Source organism: Sturnus vulgaris, chromosome 1, assembly GCF_052056855.1.
Source record: "Sturnus vulgaris isolate bStuVul1 chromosome 1, bStuVul1.hap1, whole genome shotgun sequence".
Classification (NCBI taxonomy): domain Eukaryota; kingdom Metazoa; phylum Chordata; class Aves; order Passeriformes; family Sturnidae; genus Sturnus; species Sturnus vulgaris.
The window spans coordinates 101405729-101432717 of NC_142243.1; the positions used below are offsets into that span (position 1 = coordinate 101405729).

General features: G+C 35.2%; 1 protein-coding gene across 2 annotated transcripts in view; it reads right to left on the minus strand.

Moving 5' to 3' along the window:
* CCDC102B (coiled-coil domain containing 102B) overlaps positions 1–26989 on the minus strand; it is a 135941-nt gene that overhangs the window by 77429 nt on the left and 31523 nt on the right. The window contains exon 5 of one of the 2 annotated variants that reach the window (XM_014870901.2): positions 16518–16622. The exons of the other annotated variant lie outside the window; for it this stretch is intronic. Coding sequence (XP_014726387.2) covers positions 16518–16622 — 105 coding nt within the window. The remainder of the gene's footprint in view (positions 1–16517; positions 16623–26989) is intronic. 2 annotated transcript variants of the gene reach the window in all.

Consider the following 26989-nt stretch of genomic DNA (forward strand, 5'->3'; position numbering starts at 1 on the left):
AAGCAATTTTCAGAGCACATCCAAAGCCAGGGTAATATTTCTATTTCTGATCTTGAAAAGAAAATATGTAGCACTATTCTTCCCTCAGATAACCCAGGAGGTAACTCTAATATGTGTGCTGTGAGAACTGTAAGGCATTCTTGACAGGTCTCCTGAGCAATTTACCTGAGGCCTATTCTAAAGCAACATAATTTTCCTGTCAATATTTGTTGGTGTCATCAGAGGAATTATGCCTGATTTTGCAGCAGGCTAGGGTGAAAGGTAAGAGGACACAATACACAGAAAAAGTAAAAAAGTTTAAAGATGAAACTATTACAGCATTTCTTTTGGCTTGTGAGGACAATACATAGAAAGATAGCACCATGTCATAAAAATTTTGATTTAGTATATATTCTTTCCACCATTACCCATACTTTTCTCACAACAAAAATTCCTTTTTGCCCAATCTATTTTTCCCCTTCTCAGAGGGAATTGTTCAAACATTCAAGTTCTGCTCAACTATTTCCTACATTGCTAATGACATGCTTTTTACCGTATATATAAATAAAAATCAATGACGTTGAGAGGCAAAAAATAAAGGTAGATCTGCTTAAACATACAGGGTGTATTTTTGTGTGGGTTTTTTTTAATCATTTAAATATTAAAGACGCCAAATTAAAAACACACTATACAACTACATAATTTCAACAACTAAAATTTTGAGTGAAAGGTTATATTTACCTTGGGATATATTAGAAAAGGCCACCATATCATGGGTGACATTTCTAAATATCAATTTAGCTGATCTTATGAAATAGCTCCTCTTTCTCTGGAGCCAAACTGAATAAATACTCCAGTGAAAGTTTCTTAGCCCAGCAGCACTGTTTAAAAATAAGAAAAATACAAATTAATATCTTTTGTTCACTGTTCAAAGTCAGATAGAAAATACTGCAGCATACATGCACATCTAAGCTGGACTCTTTCAGCCTGCTTTTACTAGTCCAAATCCACATCTCAGTAGCTGCTACACAGACCACTCATTTAATTTAAGATACTCGATATCTTAATTTATAATTATTATTGTGTTAAAAGAGAAATACATCAGGTAGGCAAAAGATCACAACAGGTAGTGATCGCATAAAATCTATATTAGTGTTCATAAATAGCATCTGTAAAGACTTCTGATCCTGTTATTACATTGATTTACTGCTTGAAGGTGTAAGAATGTGGAGTTCACATCAATGTGCCTGAGTTTTGGAACGTGCCATGAACTGGATGGTTCATAATTTTCTTATGATTCTCCACCACTACAAAATATTCTTGTTTCTGTTTCTATTGCTAGTATTTATAAAACTAACTATATTGTCTGTACTGGTCTGTACTGGGACCAGAGCCATTTAATATCTTCATTAATGACAAAGATGAAGGAATTGAGTTCACCCTCAGCAAATCTGCAGATGACACCAAGCTGAGTGGTGCAGCTAACCCACCTGAAGGATGAGATCCCATCCAGAGGGACTTGGACAAGCTCAAGAAGTGGGACAACGCAAATCTCGTGGGATTTAACAAGACCAAGTGCAAGGGGATGGGAGATGAACAGATTGAGAGCAACCCTGCCAAGAAGGACTGGTGGACTGCAGGTGGCTGAGAGGCTGGACATGACCCAGTCATGTGTGTTTGGAGCCCAGAAAGCCAAAAGTGTCCTGGGCTGCATCCAAAGTAGCGTGGGCAGCAGAGCCAGGGAGGGAGGGGATTCTGCCCCTCTGCTCTGCTCAGACCCCACCTGGAGCACTGCACCCAGCTCTGGGGTCCTCAGTACGAGAAAGACATGCACAAGCTGCAGTGAGTCCAGAGGAGGCCACCAAGTTGATTACAAGAAAGGAGCATCTATTCTATGAGTGTGTGTTTAACCTGGAAAAGAGAAGGCTTTGGGGTGACCTAATTGTAACCTTCTAGTACCTGAAAGGAGACTACAAGGAAAATGGAGATGGATTTTTTATACGGATGTGTAATGACAGGACAAAACTTCAAACTGAAAGAGGGTAGGTTTACCTTAGATATTATGAAGAAATTTTTTACCTTGTCAGTGATGAGGCACTGCCCAGAGAAATTGTGGAGGTCCCATCCCTGGAAGTGTTGAGAGCCAGGACAGATGGAGCTCTAAATAAACTCATCTATTGGAAATTGTCCTTGCACATGGCAGTGGGGTTGGAACTAAATTGTCTTTAAGGTCCGTTCCACTGTAAACCATTCTATGATTCCCTGATCGTATTATTCCATATATGCTACTTGGGAGTATGTAACATAGCTATCTTTTTTTAATTGCTTTGTCATCCATATCAGTGTTTTAGGTTAAAAAAAATCCTAAATTTTGTTCCCTCCTTGTCTCATCCCCCTTCAGAAAAGTTATTTTTGCCTTCTATGCAGGAACAATTCTAACCCCAAGGAAGTTTATTTAAAATACAATGTACATTTGCAACACACCAGGTAACAGCTCTTTCATTTTCATAAAATAGCCCAAAGTGGAATGTGCTTTCAATCCAAACATGTTTACAATCTTTTTTAGGGCTGTGTGATTTTAAAGCAAAATTACATTTTCTTCTTCTTGGCATAAAGCAAGTCCCAAATAAGTAAAAGTTTTTACTGTGTCTAGTTTTGTATGACCCTTTATAAAAGTAATGACAAATGATCTGAACATAATTAGATTATTTCCTTTTCAGGATAAGGAAAAGACATTAATGTCCTGTATTTAAACATTTAATAACTTAGAGAATACAAAGAACAAGTGAAGTTTTGGCTTACAAGACTGAACACCAATACTTTTTAAATCCTTTTAAAATGTGACATTGTTTAGATTATAGATATTTTGGGGGTTTCTAATCAGTTGATTCTATTTTATTTTTTCAGTATATGAACACATCTCTATAGTGGAAAAACCACGAACGCATAGTATAAATATACCTAAAATTTCAGAAAATTATAGAATATTATCTAGAACATACTTTATTATTCCAATGTACTGTATGAAAGTTAGGGAATCATGCCCAAGATTTAGAGACAAATCTTGTTTTCATTACAAAGGAAAAACAGAGGTTTGTTTGCTGTTGTTTTTTTTTCCATATGAGGACTAAGAAGAATTTGAAACTATTTCTAGACATTTCTCCTCATAAACTCCAGTTTTCACAACTTCTGTTTGATTGGCATATGACCTTCAGCATTCCAAAGTGCAAAACTTCTGCTTCATGCACATGATCCTGATTGGTTCTTATGAAATTTAATATAAGCGTATCCTGAAGCATTTGATTTAACATTTCTGTGCAAGTTGCATCTACAGTTCAGTGAAATTAACTTATCTGCATTTAGAAGCTAGTAAGCATCACACATTTGGAAAGGTCTCCTTGAAAACCTCTTGTGTCTTGTCATCATGTATTTGGTTCACTAGTAATAAATTCTTTATAAATAAATTAGAGGCTAAATTTCACGACATGAAACATTTCAGAAAAATAAGCACTTGGAAGAAAATAATTTGTTCTTGGATAAGAATTAACTAATATAGTGAAAAAAATTTCTAGAAATTCAGAAAATATATTTTCTAATCCTTTGTTACCGAATCAATTAGCAACAGAATACTAAATTGTAGCCACAATGGTGTCAGAGCATATAATTTCTTTAACCTATGTCTCTTCCTATTTCAGGGAATGCATACATTAAAAAAAAAAAAAACAAAAAAAACCAACCAACCAAACAAACCATAAGCATTCAAGACTTTTTCTTATCTTCACTATCCTTCATCTTTTAGTGTGAACACCACAATTCTTTTTACATTATAGAATATTTTATTACATCTTGATGGAAACAAAATGAACAGCTTATAAGCTACAAGTTTTTTGTGGAGTGTTGTGAAAACAAAAAAGTGTAGAGTCAAATTTAGTTTTGTTGAGAATTAAAAAAACAAAAAATGTCTCATAATTTTACTCTTGGACCTTATAGTCTTTCTCTTCACAGCACATTTTCCTGAAACTTTTGAATTCATGGAGTTGATATTTTCTAAATAATAAAGATTATTCTTGTATATAAAATAAAATAATTTATTTATTAGACTTAAGAAGTCCCAGTAAGGTCAATGGAAATAAAGTTTACTCTCAGCACAACCATCAGTTTCTGAAACAAACAGAAACATCAATAGCTTTCTTCATCTAATCAATGCAGACAGATTGATTTTTCAGAAGGCAGACTATTATGTATGTCTGAGTACCGTGACCTTTCAGATTTTACCAACAATATTCTTCATGTAAATTGATCTGCCTTCTACCATGGGAGCCAGGGATGCAGAACTGCCAAAAACATTCACTTCCACTTAGTTAGCTGGAAATATTACCTCTCGCTAAAAAGCACCTTCTTCAATCATGGTGTGTCGTGTGATGAGTTGTAAATGTCTAAGACAATTCAGAACTGCAGATACCTTTACACCTAGTAATCATAAAACCACAAGAGTGTGAATGTAGAGTAATTGATTTAAACTTATCAGTTCTAGGCCATTAGACTTGGTAAAAGGTATTTCCACTCAACTATACAGGAGACCATTACAGTAATTTCCATTTGAAGGTCAGCAATCACCAATGTTGACCTTCAACATGACATAAAAGTTATTAATTGATTAGTTTACCAGAATAATGAACAATCACAAAACAATAACAAAAAAAAAAGTCAAAACACAAACACAAAAAAAACCAAACCAACAAACCGACAAACCACCAAAACAAACCAAACAAAAAAACCCACCCCTAAATAAACCCATAAAACAAAAAAAACCCATAACACCCCCCCCCCCCCCCCCCCCCCAAAAAAAAAATAGGTCACATTTAATCAATCTGAACAGAAGGAACTTAATGTTTTGGTGAATTAGGCTGGACTGAAAGTCTCCCTCTTCAACAGTTTTATAGCCTCTTAGCCGAGTTCTAATTCAGATAGAGTCCTTTGATACTAAGTGATGGACAGTGGGCTCTAAGGGCAGAGATTGGGCTGCCTGGGCTTGGGGCCAATTTAGAGACAATATAGCTGAGGGCATGTCCCTGCTCCTCTTTTAGAAAGGACCTTAAATAAAGCTTGGACAAAATGCTCTGCTGGAAACCAAAAGTGAATGCTGCTCAGCTCCTGGCTTTGCTTCCCTCGGGGAAAGGGTGCCCCTCTGACATACTGGGGTAGAGGTTAACATACTGGTTTTGATGCTGACGCCAAAATTACAGTAGTGCAACATAAGAAGAATTCTGGATTTTAAATCCTTACTGACATTGCATATCCATCCAACACAGGCAAAAAAAAGCAGTCTCCACAGACTAATCACTTGCAAAATTACAAGCACTTCTTGCAAACTTTAGGAGAGAAAACTCCTTAGAAAAATATTTTCTAAGATAACATTTGTAAGGGTTTCTACAATTTGCTTAAGCAAGGGGTACAGCAGTGTATTAAATATAGTTTTCTATCTGGCACTAAAGAAATTGCATCTTCCAACATGGTTGCAATTCATTTATATTACACATTTGGTAATGTGAAAATAAATATCCTTGGTAAGATGCAGGCTTGGAAGTAAGGATTGATTATGGTATCTAAGAGTTCCTGCTAAATGACTTCATGATTGATATTTCTGCTTGTAGAAAATAGGTAAAATAATGTTGAAGATTATTTCTTTTCCTTTGCCATTATGTTATACGTCAACACAGCTTGAGAACATCTTGAAATTGTTTTTTAACATATTCACTTCCCAACTATAATTAAACAAAGATACTAGAAATATTAGATGTTATTCCCTTATCAAAAGTAATGGATTTTTTTTCACAATGTTTTTGCAATAAGAAGTGCAGTTTTACATTACAAAAAAAGAACATCTTTAGCATCATCAAATACAAATAAAATTCTTGTCAAAACATCTTAAAAAAAAAAAAGAAAAAGAACAAAAACAGAAAAAAAGGATTTTGCCTTTAGGTAGACAAATAACTTTTGTTATCTTACATAAACTATTATTTTCCTTCATCACAAATTTTCTGGAACAGAGAAAGATAGAGAGGTCAATATTCCTAAGTTGAGAAAAGCAAAGCATATGGGAAGAGACGAGGTCAGACAAGAGGTGTTCCAAAGGTAAGTATTTATGCTATTAGGGGACTACCTGTCCCCAGTGTGCACAAATAAGTATTGTTTTAAAGAAATTGAATCTTGACAAAATTACCTTAAATAATAACAAAATAAAAGCTGTTATTTCTGTTCTCTTCTTTGGTACAGGACTACATTTTCATGAAATTCTTAAGCTTCAAAGTATTGTGCTCTGTTTTTTGTTTGTTTGTTTGGATATTTTTTAGACTTTAGTAAAGTCTAATGAAGAAATACCAGAGTATTTCCAACTAGATTTAGATCGCTCTTTCAATACAGTCATAGAATCATAGAATGGTTTGGGTTGGAAGGGACCTTAAACATCATGTGATTCCAAACTCCTGCCACAGACAGGGATTCACTAGACCAGGTTGCTCAGAGCCCCATCCAATCTGGCCTTGAATGCTTCTGAGGATGAGGCAACCACAACTTCCTGGGCAACCTGTTCCAGTGCCTTGTCACCCTCATAATAAAGAGTTACTTTATAAAATCTAATCCAAATCTACTCTACCAGGCTGAAGCCATTCCACTTCTTTTTGTCACTACACAGTCAGTCCCTTTCCATCTTTCTTATAGGCCCACCTCTGATACTGGAAGGCTGCAACTAGGGAGCCCTGAGCCTACCCTTTTCCAGCTCTGCACAAACTCAGTTCTGTCAGCCGTGCCTCGTAGAAGAGGAACTCATCTTGGTGGACTGCCCCGGATTTGCTCCAACAGGTCAATGTCTTTCTTGTATTGAAGACCCCAGAACTGGATGCAGCACTCCAGGTGGGCTCTCACCAGAGCAGAGCAGAGCAGAGCAGAGCAGAGCAGAGCAGAGCAGAGCAGAGCAGAGCAGAGCAGAGCAGAGCAGAGGAGCAGAATTCCCTCCCTCACTCTGCTGCCCACACTGCTTTGGATGCAGCCCAGGACACATTTGGCTTTCTGGAATGCTAAAGCACACGGTTGGGTCATGCCCAGCCTCTCACCCAGCAGCACCCCCAAGTCCTTCTCACTGGGCTGCTCTCAGTCTGCTCATCCCACAGCCTGTGCTGGTACCAGGGGTTGGCCCTGGTGAATCCCCTTGCAATTGGTCTTGTTAAACCTCATGAGATTTGCATTGTCCCACTTCTTGAGCTGCATATACTGGAATAAATAAGTAAAAGAGGAATGGAGGAAGGGATAAATGAGGAAGAGAAAAAGAGAGGGAGACAGAGAGGGATCAAAAGAAGGAAAAGGAAAGACGGAATAAGAAGCATCCAGAAGGTTTACATAGAGGCATAATCTTTACACAAACTTGGCTAAAAGGGTTAGAAAGTGAGAGGGCAGATCAGGGACAACTGAGTCATGATCTCTTCAATGAACATTGTAACCCAAGATAGCTGTTCTGAAAGCAATGGGTTATGCATAGCACAGCAAGGCAAAGCACAAGATATACCAAATATTTACTGCTGACTGTTTAAAGAACTGAAATTTCCAAATGTCAAAAACGTTCAAATCCATTAGCATGCATTTTTAAGAGAGATACTGCTGAGGAACAATTGCTTTTGTTCTTTTTCCAAGACTGTTGAAAGACGTCCCAAATTGAAGGCTCAATTAACCTCTCCTTACTTTTAATTATTTTTTAAAAATTATTCTTAAAAAGTAATTTGAATCACAGAATAGCCTGAGTTAGAAGGCCCCCACAAAAATAAGTCCAACTCCTTTTCCAGCAACAAGTGAATTTCAAAGTCTGCTACTTCAAAGAAGTTGAAATTAAATCAGAGGAAGTATTTTAAAATATTCAGTAACTGTAGCAAGTACCTTTCCAACTGAGACAAGCTTTCAGATATTTCACATAAAATTTCTATATAACTGAAAAGATTAATCACTGATTAATCAGATGTGACAGGCTGAATTCAAAGGAATGAAACTTGAACAGAGCTTTGGCACACTTGGATGCACATTTTCCCCTTTACCAAATGACAACTTAATCATGAGACACAAGAAAAAAATGTAAAATTCCTGACCTTCTATCACCAGCAATAATGTTAAGGAAATATTTTAATAATTAATAAAATGGGAATAAAGGGAATTAAAGATCAGAATTTTATCCTATTACAGATTTTGGGAACAGTCTGAAAATATATTCAAGTCTGAGAATAGAGCAGAAGAAAGTTAAATCAGTTTCTCATACATATATACTAGGGTAGGGTCTACCGTGTTTTTTTCATAAGGGAACTAGACAAAAAATTATATCATATGAAGAGAGTAACTATCTTTTTACAAGAGGGAAAAATAGATCTTAAGATCTGGCAGTACTTTTATAAAGATAACTATGAGAGGCCAAATAGGACATGAGGAACAACTTGCAGTAATTATAAAAATTATCATTAATCCTTTTTCCAACAAATCAACATAGTCTATTGACAATTATATAAACAATATCAAGAATTAAGGAAACAAGAAAGCTACTGGAGTTTCCTCTGTATTCACATGGGAGAAGCATGAAAATAAATAATTCTGTGCCCATATTTGATATATAGATGGGTACATCAGAGGATCTCTCTCAAATGGAATATTATCATAAATCAAGGAGACAAAATGGCTTGTTAAAAAGTCCTGGGACTAGATACCAGACATTAAAGAATTCACAAAGCCTAGAAAACATCCAACACAAGGACAAATGCTTCAAGAGGGTATAAGAAAGCCCATAAAGAACTGATATTGACATTCTTAATTACACATAAGAAGAGGCATGGGCAAATATGGTTTATTGAAGAAGAATTGAAACAATTTTTATTCAAAAAATATTAGGTCTAATTAACTTATGTCAGTTTTCCGAATGAGTCAATTAATTGACTCAGCTAGATCAGAGGTCTAGGCAGGCCTTCAAATGACATTTAACAAGGGTTTTCTACAGTGATTCTTAGAGAAACTTAGCTGACATAAAAAAGGCTCTTACATACAGGAATACCTAGTTACTAAATTAGGAAAAAATAAGTGAGAGGGGAAAGAGGAGAGGAATAATTGAGCAGTTTCCGTGGTGTTGGAAGATCATATCAGTGATGATGTGAAGAAAGAGGGAACTGAATTAATTTTCTGTTTCAGTATCATGAAAATATAAAAGTAGATGTGAAGCAAACAGTGTAAATGTTTTACTTATGTGCAGCTAAATTTATAATATTTCATGGCAGGGCATAGTGGATGTTAAAAATTTACATGTGCTCAAAAATAATTTTTAAAAATTACCAAAAAAATATTCAGTAAGAAGTATTAGAGTTGAAAAACACTGATCTCATGCTGGAAACTTCTAAGACATGAATTGCTAAGAAGCCATGACATTTCTCTGAGACAATATTCCTGTGTTGCTCTTAGTAAGTATTCTATATATACATATTTTTGGTCAATGTCAGAAATGGGATATAGGACTGGATGAACTTTTATTCTGATGGCATGCAAATACTCTCATGCTACTCTGCAAAAATAAAAAAGGTAACTGGCTTTTTTAAAGCAAGCTTTCCCAACTGACTGGATAAAACGGGGAGGGAGGTGGTGCAATAGAGCTGGGAAACTACAGAACAATACTAAATATGTATCCTCAAGTGAAATAAAAATATTGTTAAAAAATTTACAATACTGAATAGCTAATTATACATATGCATCAAAAACCTTATAGCTTTTCTGGTTTCCATCATCACAATAAATGTGTAATTAAAAAGTATTTATAAGATCTTTGAAAAATTATCATTGCAATTTACAGGCCCATTCAAGAAGTTAGAAAATAGATGATAAAATAATAAAATTAAATGAGAAATTTGAAGCATAATAATGTTCTTAAAGCTATACCACTAGTCTGATGCAAATGAGAGATTGATTTTTAAATGGATTCTTCGGCTTTCAGCTTTTCTTGTCAGGAATTCTGAGTTAAATCTTTGAAACTGGAAATAAATTACTAAGAAAAGTGCTGAGTGTTGATCAGTTTGTAATACAGTAATTTTTTTCTCTTTCTTTTATTAAACATCAGCATAATTTGCTAGAGGAAACACATCTGTAAAACTCTATTTTTATTAGTTTTAGCTCTACAATTTAGTCAATTTTCTACGGAATTGAAATGAGCATTTCACCAGAAAGTAATTAGAAAACAAACATATTAAAGCAACTGTACTCTATGTTGCAATTCTGACAAAATATTGTGTTTTAGAAATTCATTAAGGGAGCAGACTGTGAAGCCTGTACTGTTTTATCATAGCAACAACCAGCCCCAGTGGTTTTTGTTGAAACAAATATATTTGTGATGAACAGTGCTAGATGAATATCAAAGGGTTTAGCAATATTACCATAATTACATCTCCTCTTGAGTTTTGTTCTGATGAAGAGTAAAAGATATATAAAAAACTCAGTCCTAGAGATCCGTGACACAAAACCAGCAATGAAACACATGGCAATTAATATAAGCCCTTAGTATTCAAATTCCTCTCTTATCATCCAGGCAAATTATAAAACTCCTCCTCTGTTCTGTGGTGCCTTCTCACAACACATCTGGCACTCCCAGGTGTTCAGGGTGTGCAGACAGATCCCTGCCTACACTCTCTGAATGTTCTCACTGTTGACAAGGAAGCAGTTTGCAACTCCTTTCACATTTGGCCCTACTCACTCCCCTAATTCAGCACAGCAGACATTGGTAAACAGACCAGAGCAGCCAATGCTGAGCCCCACACACAAACACAGGAGCCAGGATTTTTCCTGCTCCTGTGGCCCTCAATCCCCATGTGGCATTAGGCCATCCCAAAAAACTGTCAGTGCTCCAGCCACATGCACTCTCTCAGGGCTTAGAGCAAGGACTGCTAATACCTGAAGAACTTCCCACATGGTTTCCTTTAGAAAGAATTAATGTGCACAAAATCACTCTGAATTAAAGAAATACCAATTCAAGTGGGGACGATGAAATAATTTGCCTTAAAGCTACATTATCTTTTATGTATCTATTAAGTCTTTTAACCAAAATGTAAAGGTATGTTTATGCAGCTGCAGCAGTTTTCATCTTATCTTGCTCCATTTATTTTTCTTGACCACTTTTTAAATTTGATTTCTCAACTGTATTTGCAAAAACTGTTCTAATTTATAACATGTGACACATTTCTGTGGAGCTCAGAGTAATAAGGCTGTCTCTCATCAGGCCACTGTAGTAGTCTAGCCTTTATTAAAAAATAAATCTGGAAGTGAGTACAGCTGTGTTATAATATCTTCTTTAGAGATGTGTAGAGAGGGAGGATTTTTGTTTTGGAATTTTTGTTAATTTGTTTTTTCTAGCTCTTAAAAGAAAAGAAGATGTTTGAATTTTAATTTCTTATTCAACTAAAAAAATAGATTTAGGGAGTAAAAATTTAATCTTATAACCTTTACTAGTTTTGTTTTGGATTTTGTGTTAAAGGAAGGAAGAATGTCATTCACATTGTACCTAGTCCCACACCAAAACTTTGTATCCATAAAAATTAGAGTTTACACAGTGCTACTGTTAGGAAGATTTCATGGCTACAGCAAACGAATTATTTTCTGCATATAAGAAAGCCATAATGAAATACCTCATATAATTAGGAAGAAGAAATATCCCTTTCACCTCTAAGGGAGGAAAGGATCTAAGAGAGAGAAGATCGTGGATAATATTCCTACATTTTAAAAATATGAAGAAAACCAACCTCATTGAAGTTGCATCATTAAAAGTAGCTTTTGCCTGTGAAATATGAAGAACACACCCACATCTGTCACTATGATGGGATGACCTTGGCTGAATTCCAGATGCCCACCCAGCTGCTCTCTCACACCTCTCTTCTACAGGACAAGAGTGGAAAAGAAGGTTTCATGGATTGAGATAAATTTACCTTGCAAGAATAAATAGACTTGACTAGGGGAAAATTAAATATATTACCAGTTAAAAATAGAGTAGGATGGTTAAAAACAAAGACAAAACTAAAATAATCTTCCTTCCTTCTCACCCTTCCTCTCAGGCTCATTATCACTTCTTTACTCATTTTCTCCACTACCTCTTCACTCTATGCACAGAAGGGGAATGTCAGGATATGGATCAATCCACATCTTCTCTCTGCTTCTCCTTCCTCATGCTATTCCTCTCTATCAGAGTGAGGGGTGTCATTCCCATGGGATACAATCCTTCATGAACTGCTCAAGCATGGCATCTTCCTGCAGGCCACAGTTCTTCAAGAGTTGTTTGAGGATGGGAGCTTTCCATGCAATAAGTCTTTTAAAAGCAGACTGTTCTAGAGTGTGTCCCCCATGGTCTGATATTCCTGCCAGGAGCTTGCTCCTGCATGTGCTCCCAGAGGCTGCACTTTCCTTCAGAGCAAGTCCACTTGCTCCAGCACAGGGTCATCCATGGGCACTAAGATGACCATTGGCTCCACCATGCACCTCCATGGGCTACAGGGGCACAGCTGCCTCCCCTTGTCTGCCCCATGGACTGCTGAGGAATCCATGCTCTGGCTCCTCCCCTTCCTGCTTCACTGACCTTGGTGTCTGCAGGTTTGGTTCTCTCACATTTGGCTCAACTTTGGCCAGTGGGTTTCTCTTGGAGCCAGTTGGAGCTGCTTGTGTCTGGCATGGAGAAGCTCCTTAGCTCTTCTCACAAAGCCCATGGATGTACATATTGTTTTTGGGAACAGCTTAACCTTTTCATATTACAGATAAAATTCAAACTTAAAATAAAAATTAGTTTATGCATCCACAAGCTCCACAGTTCTATATTCAGGTTCACTACAAAACATATTCCATTAATTTTTCATAGCCATCTATTTACCATAATCATTAGAGATAAAACAAAAGAATAGTTACTATTCCTAAAAATGAATTTATAAGTTCCAGGGTCATATTCACAGATGAAAGAGAAAATATTTTTCTATAAACATCATGTTTTAAGTATTGATTTATACTATCAAGAAGGTGTTTTCTTCTTCATGTTATTCCTTCCTAGATGAAGCAATTAGATCCATTTAATATTTGTTACCAGGATATTAGTCAAATAATACATCTATTAATTTAAATGGTATTTTCATTTCAAGAAGTACAATCAATAAAACTATACAATAACAATATCTGATCCCAATTGTTTCATCAATTCTGCTCATCTTGCACAACAGAAATTAACATTTTAAAAACTGCATGTGGAAACATTTTAAACCAACATATTGCCAGCTAAAAGTCATATTTAGGACGCACGCTTTCTGAAAGACATAATTAATATTAAATTTTATGGTCAGAACTTCAAGCTACATGGTTTACTACTATAAGTGGCAAGAGATTACACAAATTCTATGTCCTATGGAGGTATAGATATATATTAAAGAGAAAGATAACTGCCAACATGAAATATTTAGACAAGGATGTAAGGATTTAATTTCTGTGTATTAATATCATGTTTTTAATACTACTAATACTGTTACTAAACAAAAAATGTTGCTTATACCCTCTACAAGTATGAATCACCCATGTACTGAATATTGTTTTAAACAACTACAATGGATGCTCCAAGTAACCTCACAAATACAAGTTTTGAAAAAAAGGTAAGATACTAGGCAACTGTGTTTTGGATTCATTCTATAAAAAACTACCTATATGTCTTGTGTCTACTTGCTAAATAAAGCCATAATCATATGATCAAGATGCATGAAATAGCTGTAGTTTCAATTTCTGCTGACTTAGACATCAACCATCAGCCACATTAAAGGAGTCATAATTTTTACTCCTCTACCCCTGTTTATAATGTTATTTTAGTTGAACTTGAAGCTACCATCCCAGAAACAAAAGGGTCTTGAACCAGGATTCAAAGCAATTGTTTTCAGGTTATTTATAGTATTAGAGAAAATCAGAAGCAGTCTCAGAATTTAGAAAAGCTCAACAATGACATTAGGATGTATCTCCAAAGGAGTAGACAGGATCCATCTAAATTGGGTTAGGCTGGAATCCTTGAAAAAGAAACTCTTTCCTTTCTTAACACATGTTTTGCATTAATAGCAGCAGCAAGGTTAAAAAATATGCCAACTAACTCTACAAACCACTGCCTTCTCCACATATGGCTGACTGGGTCTCCAATGACATGACTGACAGAGATGAACTCATTGAAAGTTATTTTCCTCCTAAGACTGTTTCCATACTTTTTCTAGCTGTGAAGCATTCATTTTCTCATTAAAAATTGGCCACAGCACTTTAATCATGTTGATCTTTAATTGTACTCATGTTGCCAGTGGGTGTTTGGTGTCACAGAAGGCATCTTTTGGTGGTACCACTCGGTCTCCAGGGGCCAGGAGCCCCAGACACAGTGAGAAGAATATTTAGGATACTGTGGCAGACTCTGGCAAGGAGATCTGGCTGGAAAGGCTGCTGAAGACTACAAGACAGATTAGCCCTGGGGATGATGCACCACAGGGCATGGTCCCCAGCCTAAAATGGAGAAACATGGGATGTGCCAAATTCACAGCTCTCCAGGGAAAATGCTCCCATCAAGGTCTTGCTGTCTCCCTCTGAGGCTGGGGCAGGCAGAGGCAATATCCTTGCCTGTAGATGGGATCAAGGAGTTCTAAGGTTAAGCTGGAAGAAGGGGCCAACAAAGACCTTGTGAAATTAAGCAATGACGAAGTCCTACACCTGGGAAGGAATAGTGCCTTGCAAAGACATGGTGAAGTTTTTTCCAAAGCAGCTGTTGCTTAGAGACTGGCTGGGCAATCAGTCTTCTGGTGGTGTTGATCACTTCTTTATCATTTCTTTTTTTCCCCTTCCTTTTCCTTCTCCCCCTTTCCAGTTATTAATCTGTCTTTATCTCAGTCCACAAGGTTTTTTTCTCAATTGTGCCCCTGGGTGGGAGCTGAACTGCCAGCTGAGGTCAAGCCATCACAAACCAGCTGCCCAGGGTAGGTCCTGGATGGTTTTGAGACCTCACTGGACAAAACCTTGAATAACTCAGTCTGACTTTGGAACTGATCTTGCTTTGAGCAGGAGGTAGGACTGAAGATCTCATGAGATCCATTCCAGCCTGACTTGTCATGTGATTCCATGTTTTTCAGTTATAGTAAATCAAATCTAGGGGTGCTTTACTAACAGAGAGAGCTGATACTAACTGAGAGTCGATCACAGATATCTAATGGTCTATGCAACTAAGTATTTTTCAAAAGAAAACCAAACAAATAAACAAGCCAGCATAGACATATAAGCAAAAGAGATTTGAAATATGGTAATATATCTAAGCAGATGAGTCTCTTTCTGACCATATCTCCAACCTCAAGTTACTTGCATTACAAAATCCAGAAAATTCTGATGTGATATGGTATGATGTGATACGTATATGTTATCAAATAAATAGTAGCAAAGAAAAGTCAAAACCCGTTGTTTGTTATGTGAGATATGTTAGAAAGGTAGGCTTATATGCATGAGCTTCCTTTTCCTATTACTCAGTCATGATGGAAATATAAAAATCTTATGATTACATTTAACAGCAGATATCAAGTATAAAAACTTCTCTCTCAGTCTTTCCCAAGAGAAATTAACTAGTTACTAAACCCCAAATCTAGTTACTTAAAATGTCATTATTTAACAGCAAATGCACATAAATTAAATTATTGGTTATTTAGGCAAATAAAAAAAATTACTGTTTCTCACTACTCAACTCATAGCATCGGATATGTACATTTAGTGATTGGTTGGTGGGTTTGGGGGGTCTTTTTCCATTCTCTTTTTTGAACTTTCAGAGTCTTAATGAAAGTGAGAGCCTTCTGGATTATTATTTAGTTATCAGCATAGAAACCATAAAATAAAGTCCAAGAGTCTCTGAATAAATTATCAAGCCATTTTTAAATGGACAATAAATGAACAGATCTTTGGAGGAACAAAAAAATAAGGAATAAGCGCTTCCTTCAGTTCTCCCTCTCCTAAGAAGAGACTCAATGTTCAACAAGACAGGGAAATTATTTGTCTCATAGTTTATTTTCGCTTTGACCTTCATCAGTACTCTGTAGCTTCCAAAGCTTACTTAAATCTCTTCTGTTCCTCCCAGTCTTCACTTTTGCTTCCTAATCTTGTTATACTCAAATTTCTCCCTGATCCTTTTAAAAATGAACACTATTATTTCCTGTTTCTGTACCCTACAAAAATTTTAAGCCACTGAGATCCAATTGTTCAGGTCTGGGATGCAGTAAGGACTGCTTTGTCTTTTATAATCTTTGTTTTAGGGATACCTTTTGACATTTTGAAATAGTAATTTTGGTTTTGAATGCTCCCCAAATAACCCAACTAAGTAATAGCACTAAACTAAATAAAAATAAGCTTATTTTTAACCAAAAGCCTACCTTGTGCATTTTAATGATCACAACTTAATTTAGCTAGTATTGCTTAATTTTTTTCATCTCCAGAGGTTCCTGAATTTCTTTTACCTGCATTTTTAGTTTTCTGGTCTCTTCTTCCAAACTTAGTTTTCCTGCTTCTAGTCGCTTTCTCTTTCCCCATTCAGAAGCATTCTCACACTGCATTCTTTCCAGCTGGGAGGGTTGAGAATATGAGGAAGAATAACCAAAAAAAGGAAAAAAAAAAAAAAAAAAAGAATAATCTGATTAAAACCCCCTGGTTTTCACTGGGTGAGGCTAATAGCTTCACCTCAGAGTAAAGTGGGCACCTTAGAAATCAGCCCAAGATATAAGTTTCCCATGTTAAGTAAAGCTAAATACAAGACAGTCAATTTTTCATCAAATGTACCTTGAAAAAAGTAAATAATAGGTAATTTTTTAATACCGTAACTGGTAGCAAAGTCTTATTCCTTTCCTGCTATTTATAGAGAAATAATATTAAAAAAAATAAAATGTTTTAAATAACACTGATACTGATTTTGGCTTGACAATGTCAAAGTTCACTTTTTATTCTCCAAAAGACAAAAAATCAGCATGTTTTACTTCTGTTTACAATTTAGAAGAATTGTAATACATTTTTGTTAAAATGAAGAAGTTCTAAAGTATATCTTCAGTACTAAATATGGTTTTCCTCATAATCAGAGGAAAGATTTTTAAGCTTTCATGCTAATCTTTTTCTTGTGGTTTCACAATTAATAGTCTTAAGGGAAATATTATCTTTTATGACCAATGCTGTAACCTTATTTTAAGATAACTTTATGAATTTGTTCATCAAATGCACATATGGGGCGAATTAAATTAAACAAAAAGACACATTACTATGTCATATTGAGTAATTATTAAAGAACTGATTTATTCTTCAGAGATAATGGCAGAAGTTTTTGTCAAAACTTCATTAAATACTTCTCAGACTTCAAATGAAGAATGGTAAAGTGAATTTGTATTTATAACACAAACCAGGCACTTATCAGTTACTAATGGAAATTTATTGTAAGATTATTACTGACAAGTACTTAATGTTAAAAAGTTATTATTAACTGGTTCTTTGCAGGAGATTAAAAGACATTAACATAGATTAAAAACTATGAAAAATAAAAGGTTCCATTCTTTTAATTGAGGTGAAAAAAGAAGATAATTACCAATCTATTTTTAAAAAGGTCAAAATTTTAAGAACTTTTTACAATTTTCAGTTCTGTGAGAACTAAAATCGATGGTATGATGAAAATGGAGACTCAAAACATTGGTGACACTTCTTCATTGAAGAAACAGGATATCTGTGCCAACAAGGCTTAAGAAAGAGCCATAGAGGTGTATCTTTTCAGCTCTATTGGTTATTTTTATTCTAAAATTAATTTCTGGCAAATAATGAAAAGGTACTGAAAGTAGAGCAAAAAGAACATGCTGTTACAGCCTAAAAGAAATGTAACTCCGTACCTGTGAATAGTAACAATGTCATTATCTAGTTAAATCAAATTGCAAATGCTCTGTTCCCACTTTATTTCTGAGTAAATAAAAACAATTAGAAACCAAATAAAGTTAAAGAGGGTCATTCAGATTTTCAGAGGACGGTAAAACTGATTGTTCCACTCTGCTCTGTATTGATGTGGTCTCATCTCAAGCACTGTCTGCAGTTTTGGGCACAGGTCATCAAACTATTAGAGCAGGTCCAGAGTGACAGACTACAAGTTTCTAATGCCAACGCACAAGTAAATGTTTGAGGCTTACATGTTCCTAATGAGATCCTTAAAATCTAGCCACTGAATTTCTGTACAATAGTTGGAAATTAGGGAATACATTCCTCTATTTAGCAGCAAATATTATTTCTTCCCCACCAAAGTTATACAAGCTGTTTGAATACTGTCTATTGGACTACAATCACAAGCTCCATATTGTTTCCTAAATAAATATGCAGGCATAAGTATTATTAAAAGTATCCATGAAAGTTCTGGAACATGAGAAACCCTGTCTTCTTGCAAAACACCTGCCAAAATACACAGCTGAAATTCTAAGCCTGAAAGTTCACCTTTGCACAGAGTTGACACTAATCAATACAAATTCATTTTTGTCAGACATCAAATAGAGAAAAATCACAAAACCATCCAAGGTTGAATTTCAGTCAAGAAATTAAGCAGAAGATTACTATTACATGAAGATCTGATGTCAAAGATAAATTTATTTACCTCTGTCTGTAAAATTTCAATTCATTGCACTCAAGATGCAATTATGATATATTTACATATTTAACAGTCCTGATTTCAGCTGGGATAGGAGTTAATTTTCCTCCTAGTAGCTGGTACAGTGCTATGTTCTGAATTTAGTATGAGAATAATGTTGATAACAGAGGGAATTTTTACTGTCAATGAGCAGTGCTAAGTCAAGGCGTTTTCAGCTTCTCATACTGCCCTGCCCGAGCAGTGAGGCTCGGGCTGCACAAGAATCTGGGAGCAGACAGCTAACCCAAAGCAGCCACAGGCATATTCCATTCTATAGGATGCTCTCGTGTGGAACTCCAGATTCTGATTCATAAACAAAACTGAAATCTTAAGAAAAAACATTGCAACATGTGAAAAAACCTCGCGATCTTTAATTTTCCCTTGAAAACGTTAATATTTTCTCTCCATAAAATATATGTGCAGACTCGCAGTGAATTTTACTTTTCAATAGGGAGACAAGAATAATGGTGGAAGCATAGAATGAGGTCAAGGTAGTGTCAATGAAGTGGATAATTGCAAAGGTGAATCAGACACAGAAAAGGAACTCCACCTCGTACAGTTCATTAGCAGGAAAATCTTAATGCTTTTGTTCAGTTTAAGGCAATATAACAGTGGTTGAGGTTCCAAAAGCTTTGTTGAAACAGTATCTTTCTCCTTCCCCTTAGTCAAGAAAAGATAGAGTAGGATGAAGTGCAACAATTAAGGTGTAATGCATGCAAAAAGAAAGATGATGAAGATGAAATGCAGCAGTCAACATGATTTCAGACAGTAAACAGAAGAAATTTCACAAACCCTTCAGCTTTTTTTCTTTTGAGTGCAAAGATTTGCTAGCTTCCTATAAAACTTGGAAAAGGTAGGAAAGTGTATTTAGAGAATTATGATCTTCAGCTTTTTAAAAGAAGTATTTAAAATAGAGTTGGACAGAACACAAACATTATGTTAAGAAAATCCTGTAGTTTTGATCTGATCTGACTTGACGATGTCAGAAATAAAAAAACTGCCAATCCAACCAGAAATTCTCCCTGCAAATTTTTCTCCTAAAAAACTGGCATTTTCTTTACCAAAAGCATGCTCTGTGAAAGAGTATCTACATATCTCAAATTAAAGCTAATTTGGCTGAGAATAGAAGAGTGTTATTTATTTGTTTTTATTTTTTATTTCCTATTTGAATCTTACACAACCACAGCAAATCATTAGCTTCTAATGCTATCTGTCCTTATACTTGGAATCTCCAGGCAAACTAAATGAGACCTACAGATTTGTGACCAGAGATGCAAGAATTCCTGTTTAAACTAGTGACCTCGGGCAGCTTCACTCAAGTACAAAAGTAAAATATCTGCTTAAGTTTGTGCAGATCAAAAATGAAAATTTAAAATCAATATCATTTTTTTTGTCCTTAAAATGACTATGCAGGGCTTTTTTCATGTTCCAAAGCAAGATAAATGAACACATATTTTCAGGATTGTTGATATCTTCACTGTATTGTGCATGGAGGTAATTTCCATTCATCTATGCTACAAATTATTCTACAGAATTTAAGCAAGAGGTATATTAAACTGAAAATTTAATAAGCCACAAGTTGATTATTAATTAAGGACCATGACACTCTCCTAAATAAAGAAAACCTATTGAAATAACTATAAATCTTCATAAAGTCACAAATGAATTTGATTCGTACAGATTTCTTCCCCGTAGTTACTCAGAAAACTCAGTACGAGAAGCAACTTTTCCTTTTCTGCAACTCAGACAGGAATACTGTCTCTCAAGAAATGTCATATCCAACAGTCTTTTCAAAGCCAGAGACAAGAACTCAAGAACTGTGCAGTTTTACCAACCATCTTTCAAATTGTTGTACACCGGTAAGAAATGCAAGGACAGAGATTCTGCCCTTTCACAGTGGTAGTTTACGAGATGTCATCAACTTCCACAGCATGGAATGTGCTTCAGCTGCTAGGAGTGGCAAACATGCAGCTTATTTAAATGTGGCACCTAGGTAGATTGGATCAAATGAACTGAAACCAAGCTCTTCCTGAAGATTAAGCAAACATCAAGCAAAAACACCACATTCCATCATGGAATTCACTGTGAAACATAGTACTGGGTCTGAAGATATTTTACCAGTGGTCTAAAAGTAATGGTATCAAATGATCAAAGATAGTCTCTCAGCACAATTGGGAAAAAAATTTCTGTGTTGTAGGATCAGGAAGAAACTTATACTGCCAGAAGAATCTTCAAAGAGATAAACAAGAGAAGAAAATATTACATTGATGAATCTGGCTCTCTTAAATCACATGCGGTTTTAGTTCAGCTGTACCTACAGTATTTGGAAGATAATGTTCCAGTCCACTGCTCACCTCCCTTTGAGAAAGGCATAAGAGGAGGATGGATTTCACATAGCAAGACAATCATGTGCACCAGGACGGAAAACACTTCCAAGAATCTTTGGTTACTTGCAAAGTAACCTCTATTTTGTTGGGGTATAGGGGAGGGAGTCTGGTTTTTGGGTAATTTAATTTTTTTTTATTTGTTTTCTTATGTTTGTTTGTGGTTTTGTTTTGTTTTGTTTTGTTTTGAGATTTCTACCGCTAGAAGTCTGTAAGAACATGACAAAAACTTCCAAAGCTCCTAAGGTCTGAAAGAAAATCTCTTCAACTTTCCTGCTTCCAAGATCAGCACTGCTTTATGCAGGTGTGATGTTTGCTAGCAAGCAAAATTATTACTTAGCATGTGTGACACTGGGCAGTTTCACAACGATTATTTCCAGTATGTCTGACACTTTCTAGAATTCTTTTCTTTGTTCACCTAAAAGGTGCAACCAAAGACTACCAGAATCCATAGCACTTCTTCCACAGGAAAGGGAAGAAAAATGTTGGCTATCTTTTTATTTGTCAAATGCTTCAATACAGTAAAAAAATTATTCTGTTTTTTTTCCTTATTGTATGCAAGTCCGCCAAGAACACCATTTAGTCCATCAACACCTATACTGAAAGCTTGATAAATGTTATTGTGCCTGACAATATCTTGAGACACCAAGCCCTGCAAGAAATTGAAGTTTTTAATGAATGCTCATATTTATAACAATGCCTAGCACCAGCATATTTAGTAATCAAATATTTCTTCCTCCTGGTTCTACTCAAATGCTTAAGTCTGCTGCAAGCTGATATAATTGCACTATGCTGACATTAAATGGAAAGTTGCTGATTTACCAGTACTTTTTTTTTCCTCTCCCCTTGTCTGCATACAGAGAAAACTCTTTTGTGTGTACGACTAATTTAAGAGAATTGATTTATGCAGGAATATAAGTTGCCCATAGATATATTAAATCAGAAATAATATATGCAGATAGGCATAAATAAGTTCAAAAATAGGAATATAGTCAGGTAAAGAAAATTACCTTTGATCTTACAGATCTTTCCATCTGAATCTGTCACTGCTTCTGATGTTTCTTGTGAGTTCAATTTCATATGGACTATGTATTACATTAAAATTAACACCTCCTGTTGAGGAGAATCTACTATTCATTCAAGGAAAGCACATTTTCTATCAATGTCTACCATAGAAAATTATCCATAATGCCTATCCAAAATTCTACTTTCACCAATTATTTTTAAATAATTGAATACTTCTGAGGAGCTATCTTTACCTATCTAAACATTTGAGATCAGCAAAGAGAATGCCAACACATCATGCATACACTCATTTCTACTTCAAAATTATAAAGGGTTTTCATATTTGATCTCATTTTTATGATCTCACATTTAAGAGATGTTTACATTTTTCTTGTGGAAAAACTAAACAAGATGACTAAACAAATACTGGAAGTTTCCTGCAGTATCACCGAATTGATGAGGTAGGAAAGACCACAGTGGGCCACCTGGGCCAGTGTCCCTGCTCAAGCAGGGTATGTTAACCTTCTTCATTGTAATCCCAATTCTTAACAGGACTGAGAATGTCCAAACTATCAGCATCTACCAGCTGCACAGTGCTGCTTATTTAGTCAACATTTTCATGCATCAAAAACAATTTAGAAAATTATATAGGAAAAAAGTTAAAACTAGAAAGGACTGTTATAATGAAGATATAAGAACACATGCTATAAGTAAAGCATATGATAGTCATAAGACGTAAGGACAATTTTGTGTAGTAGGTATTCTTTTAGGCTTGCCAGAAAAGCATGAATGTTGGCATGAATATTTAAAAACAAATAAGAGTGTGTTTTTTTTTTTCTGATACATTTTGTGCTGTTCTACTATTCTCTGTGTTCTGATAGATAAGCCAAATGTCAAATCATTTTTAGGCTGTCTTGGAAACTAAGGGACTTTCACCCATTGTTTAAAACAAACAAATATAAAAATGCCGTTTTCATTTTTATAGCCAGGCGATATATTAAATATATCCACATATCCTGATCATTAATGAATATGAAAGATGAACCATGTACTTTATTATCTTCCAGAACCAAATTCAACAGTCTGTAGCTCAGAAAATGCAAACCTCCCACATTACCAGTCCATACAAATATCTGTTATTTTTGTTATGAATAAAGTGTGTTTCAGCTGAGAGAAACACAGAAAAAAAGAGATTCCTTCATTTTTCACTAGAAAATGTACACTTGATAATTATGAGAAGTAATGAATCTTCTAGATGTAAATGTACTTAGTGAAAACAGTAAAAATAATAAAAACTAAGCATCAACACCTTCACCTACCTTTCAAATTAAAACAGTGTCAACCTCATCTCAGTGTTTATTCTTGATGCAGCTTTGTCTCATATTTGGTAATATAAATATTTCAATATTTTACCACCATTTCTGGTTGGGGAGCCCTCATGTTGTCCAAAAGGTAGCAGGCCATATATTTGCATACAAATATAAAATATTTGGTCAAGAACCATTCCTCAGTTTTGCCAATTATATTGATATTGACTGAATTTCAAAGTAGCCTGGAGAAAATCCCTGGCAGTAGATTTTCCAGGTTGAAGTTGAAAGTGCTGTAGTTTGAGTCTCTTCCTGACATTCCAGGCATCCTCTCAGAGATCACTGAGGGACTCGTGGGAACCCTCTGAAACACTTGTGGGTATCTGCTGCTGCCACATAAGGAACCATTGAAGTAACTGCCCCTTCACCACCAAAATCTTGTTTGCTGCATCTTAAACAGAGTAAATGCCCCCACAGGAAAAATGAAAACTCAGACTTCTAAATTAGAAAAAAAGATATGAAAACTGTAATCTGCTCCTCCTATATTTTGAAAATTTTGCCATAATAACTAGGGCCTTTTTTTTTTTTTTTTTGCCCACATCTGGTTTAAGATTATCTCTCAGTTACAAATATCCTATCTGTCAAGATACTGGCAATTTTCCAGAATTTCCCTGAATTTCTCCTCTCTTCCCTCATAAGATGAATGCAGTAAGTGAAAGCTGTTTAGTCACTGAAAAAAAAAATTACAATTAAATTACCAATAATAAATTGTACGTCAAGTCATTCTTCCTTTAAAACCTTTACTGTGGTTTATAAACAAATACTCATATTCCCTTATTTTATTTATAGCCAAGCCATAGATAGTTTCAGGCAGACCTTATGCCAATATTATAATATGGGAAACAGTAGAAGGACTTTATTTTCCATTTCTGTCTGGGACTAAGACCCTCACCTGTGGCTCACACCACAAAGGTCCTCACAGTACAGACCACTTGGCTGTCCTAATCTTCCCTGGACCACCCAATTGTAGTCTCACTCCAACAGCACCTCTAAGCATTCTCTTTTGCTCAATCCTAAGACAAATTTTTGTCTTTGTCTGGGGCAAAGAACCTCACCTCCAGAATTTCTGTCAGCATCACTCACTTTTCTCTATATGTCTCATTTTAGCTGCTGTTCAGCTACATTCCCCTCCTACTTCCACGGCTTGCTGTATTTCAAAAGTAATGCTCATGGTATGAAATGTACCAGCATCTACATCAAATGTATCTTACTCGGCTGCACCAAAAAGATGCTTCACTAGCTTACTTCAGTAATTTGACTACAAATTTACTAAATGTCCGCTTTCACTATGGTCTTTCAGACTATCCAATATCAGCTTTCTATTTGGGTTCCTTTCTAGCCTACTTCATACTAACCACTTCCAAAAGTTTTCCCAGTTTCTGGGAACTGCCCATAAGTCAAATACTTTCCATTCATTCCTGTACGAGCCTCAGAGTAACTCCTGACTGCAGAAACAAAAGTTGAAGCATTGGTTCCAACAAAATTCAATTACTATTTACACCTAACTTTAATATTAGGCATCCTTTAATTAGCCTTTGACTTGAAGGCTATTTTTTTAATATTGACAAAACCCGTCAGATTCAAGTGGTTTCTGTACTTCCCATAATTAGAAACAGAGACTGTATCTAAAGTAATTTGAAAGCACTGGGCATCTTTTTGCAGCATGCTTTTTACTGCAGGCTCTTCAAATTATCATCTTCTTGTTGTTTAGCAAAATATTGGTGCTTTGATAATCATGACCTTACAAAAAAATGGCATGTACAAGATGCTGTTTTCTGTATTCCTAAATGGAAATTATGTTTGAGGTGAGACTAACATAACTGAATTATCAAACTACTTTTCCTTTCTTGACTAGAGATGAACATAGTTAATAGAGTTCTAACCAAGATTAATCTACACAAACATCATACACTGGTTTAGGTGAATTTAAAATGCTCTCTGATCTCATTCAAGGAAATAATTCACATTTCAGCTGATCTCTTGTAGAATACTGCTTGAAATTTACAAGGGACACATGTCAACCAAAACTCTCAAAGCTTGACAAGCCATCACTCATGTAGAGAGTGAGAATTCCAATGTACTAACAAATTATTATTTCCTTTTGCTACTATGCACGGAGAGATCAAATTTTTAATCCAGGTAATAAAAAAGCAAAAATTCCCATAATAACCAACTGATCTAATAACTGTAGCTCTAGTCAATTAGAAAAAAAAAGGAAAAAAAAGAAAAAAAAAGTAAAAAACCCAAACCAAAACAAAAAAAAACCCCAACAAAACAAAATTTATGTTTCACTAACAAACAAGGTTAAACTTGAGCTCTTGACATTTACAAAGAAGAGTTTGATTTGTTTATTTTATAAACTACAGCATGCTTTTCTTGTAACTGATTGGATTATGGCAGAACATCACAGGGGTGACAGTGGTAATAGAATAAATAAACTGCGTTAAAAATCCTATGTAAATGGTAAAGATTGTTTTAGGCATAAGATTACAGTAAATATTTTTCATAATTTGAAATTTCAAAGGTCAGATGATTTTGGGCATTCTTGAGCAAAAAATATGATGCAAAGCAGGAACTTTAACCCTTTAATCTTCCTCACTGACATCTTAGCTTAATGAGAGGGGAAGGAGGAGGGGAGGACTCCTCACTGTGCTGAAAAGTTCAGTTCAAGACATTCTGGTTTATATTTCAAAAGAATGTAGAACAGGCCCCTGCTGAGAATATTTTTTTAAATGACACCTGAAACTTCTTATTAAACTCTGCTTAATTCATTTCCATCCAAATATTGTTGCAAGACTGAAGTTTCTCAGTTTAAGAGATTTTATGATCTGCATTTAGCTTACTTCTATTACTAGTGTCCTTATCAGGAGGAGGGGACCATGTATGCATGTATGTAGATTTTTGGTTGTTTTTCCTACTCAAACTTAATATAATAAGCTTCTTCCTCGAATAAGGAACACAGACTAAGCCCTGGGAGACCTGAGACTGACTAATTCAAAACCTCGTTTTAATACTGAGACAAAAAAGAGATTTGTATGCCTGTGAGTAGAAATACATGTACAGACTTTAATGGAAGCAAAAATGAGCTTCTATTCTGTGGAAATAAATGACCAGACCAATTAAATTCTCCTTCTTAACTTTCAGAGCAATAAAAATTTGTATATAATTTACAGAAGATAATTTTATATTTGGTATTTTTACAAATAAACAGCCTTCAAATTTAATTGTAGTCCAGTCTATAAAAGCTTGCCTTCTGTTACTTCAAATATTTATCTACTGCTGTGTGTTTAGGTAGTTATTATTAGTAATTAATTTAGGAACTAGAATACGTCATAAGCAATTCTAATAAGTACTGTAAAAGGAAGATGATAACACTTCCTCAAAAAATACAAGGATTTTTCATAAAAAGATGAATTCAGACATGCAGAAAATAATCTGGAAAAAAAAGAGTAAATAGTGCAATGGATAATATATTTGTTTGTTTGTTTTTGAAATTTTATTTGCTGTATAGAAGGTCAATAACTCTTTTGCTT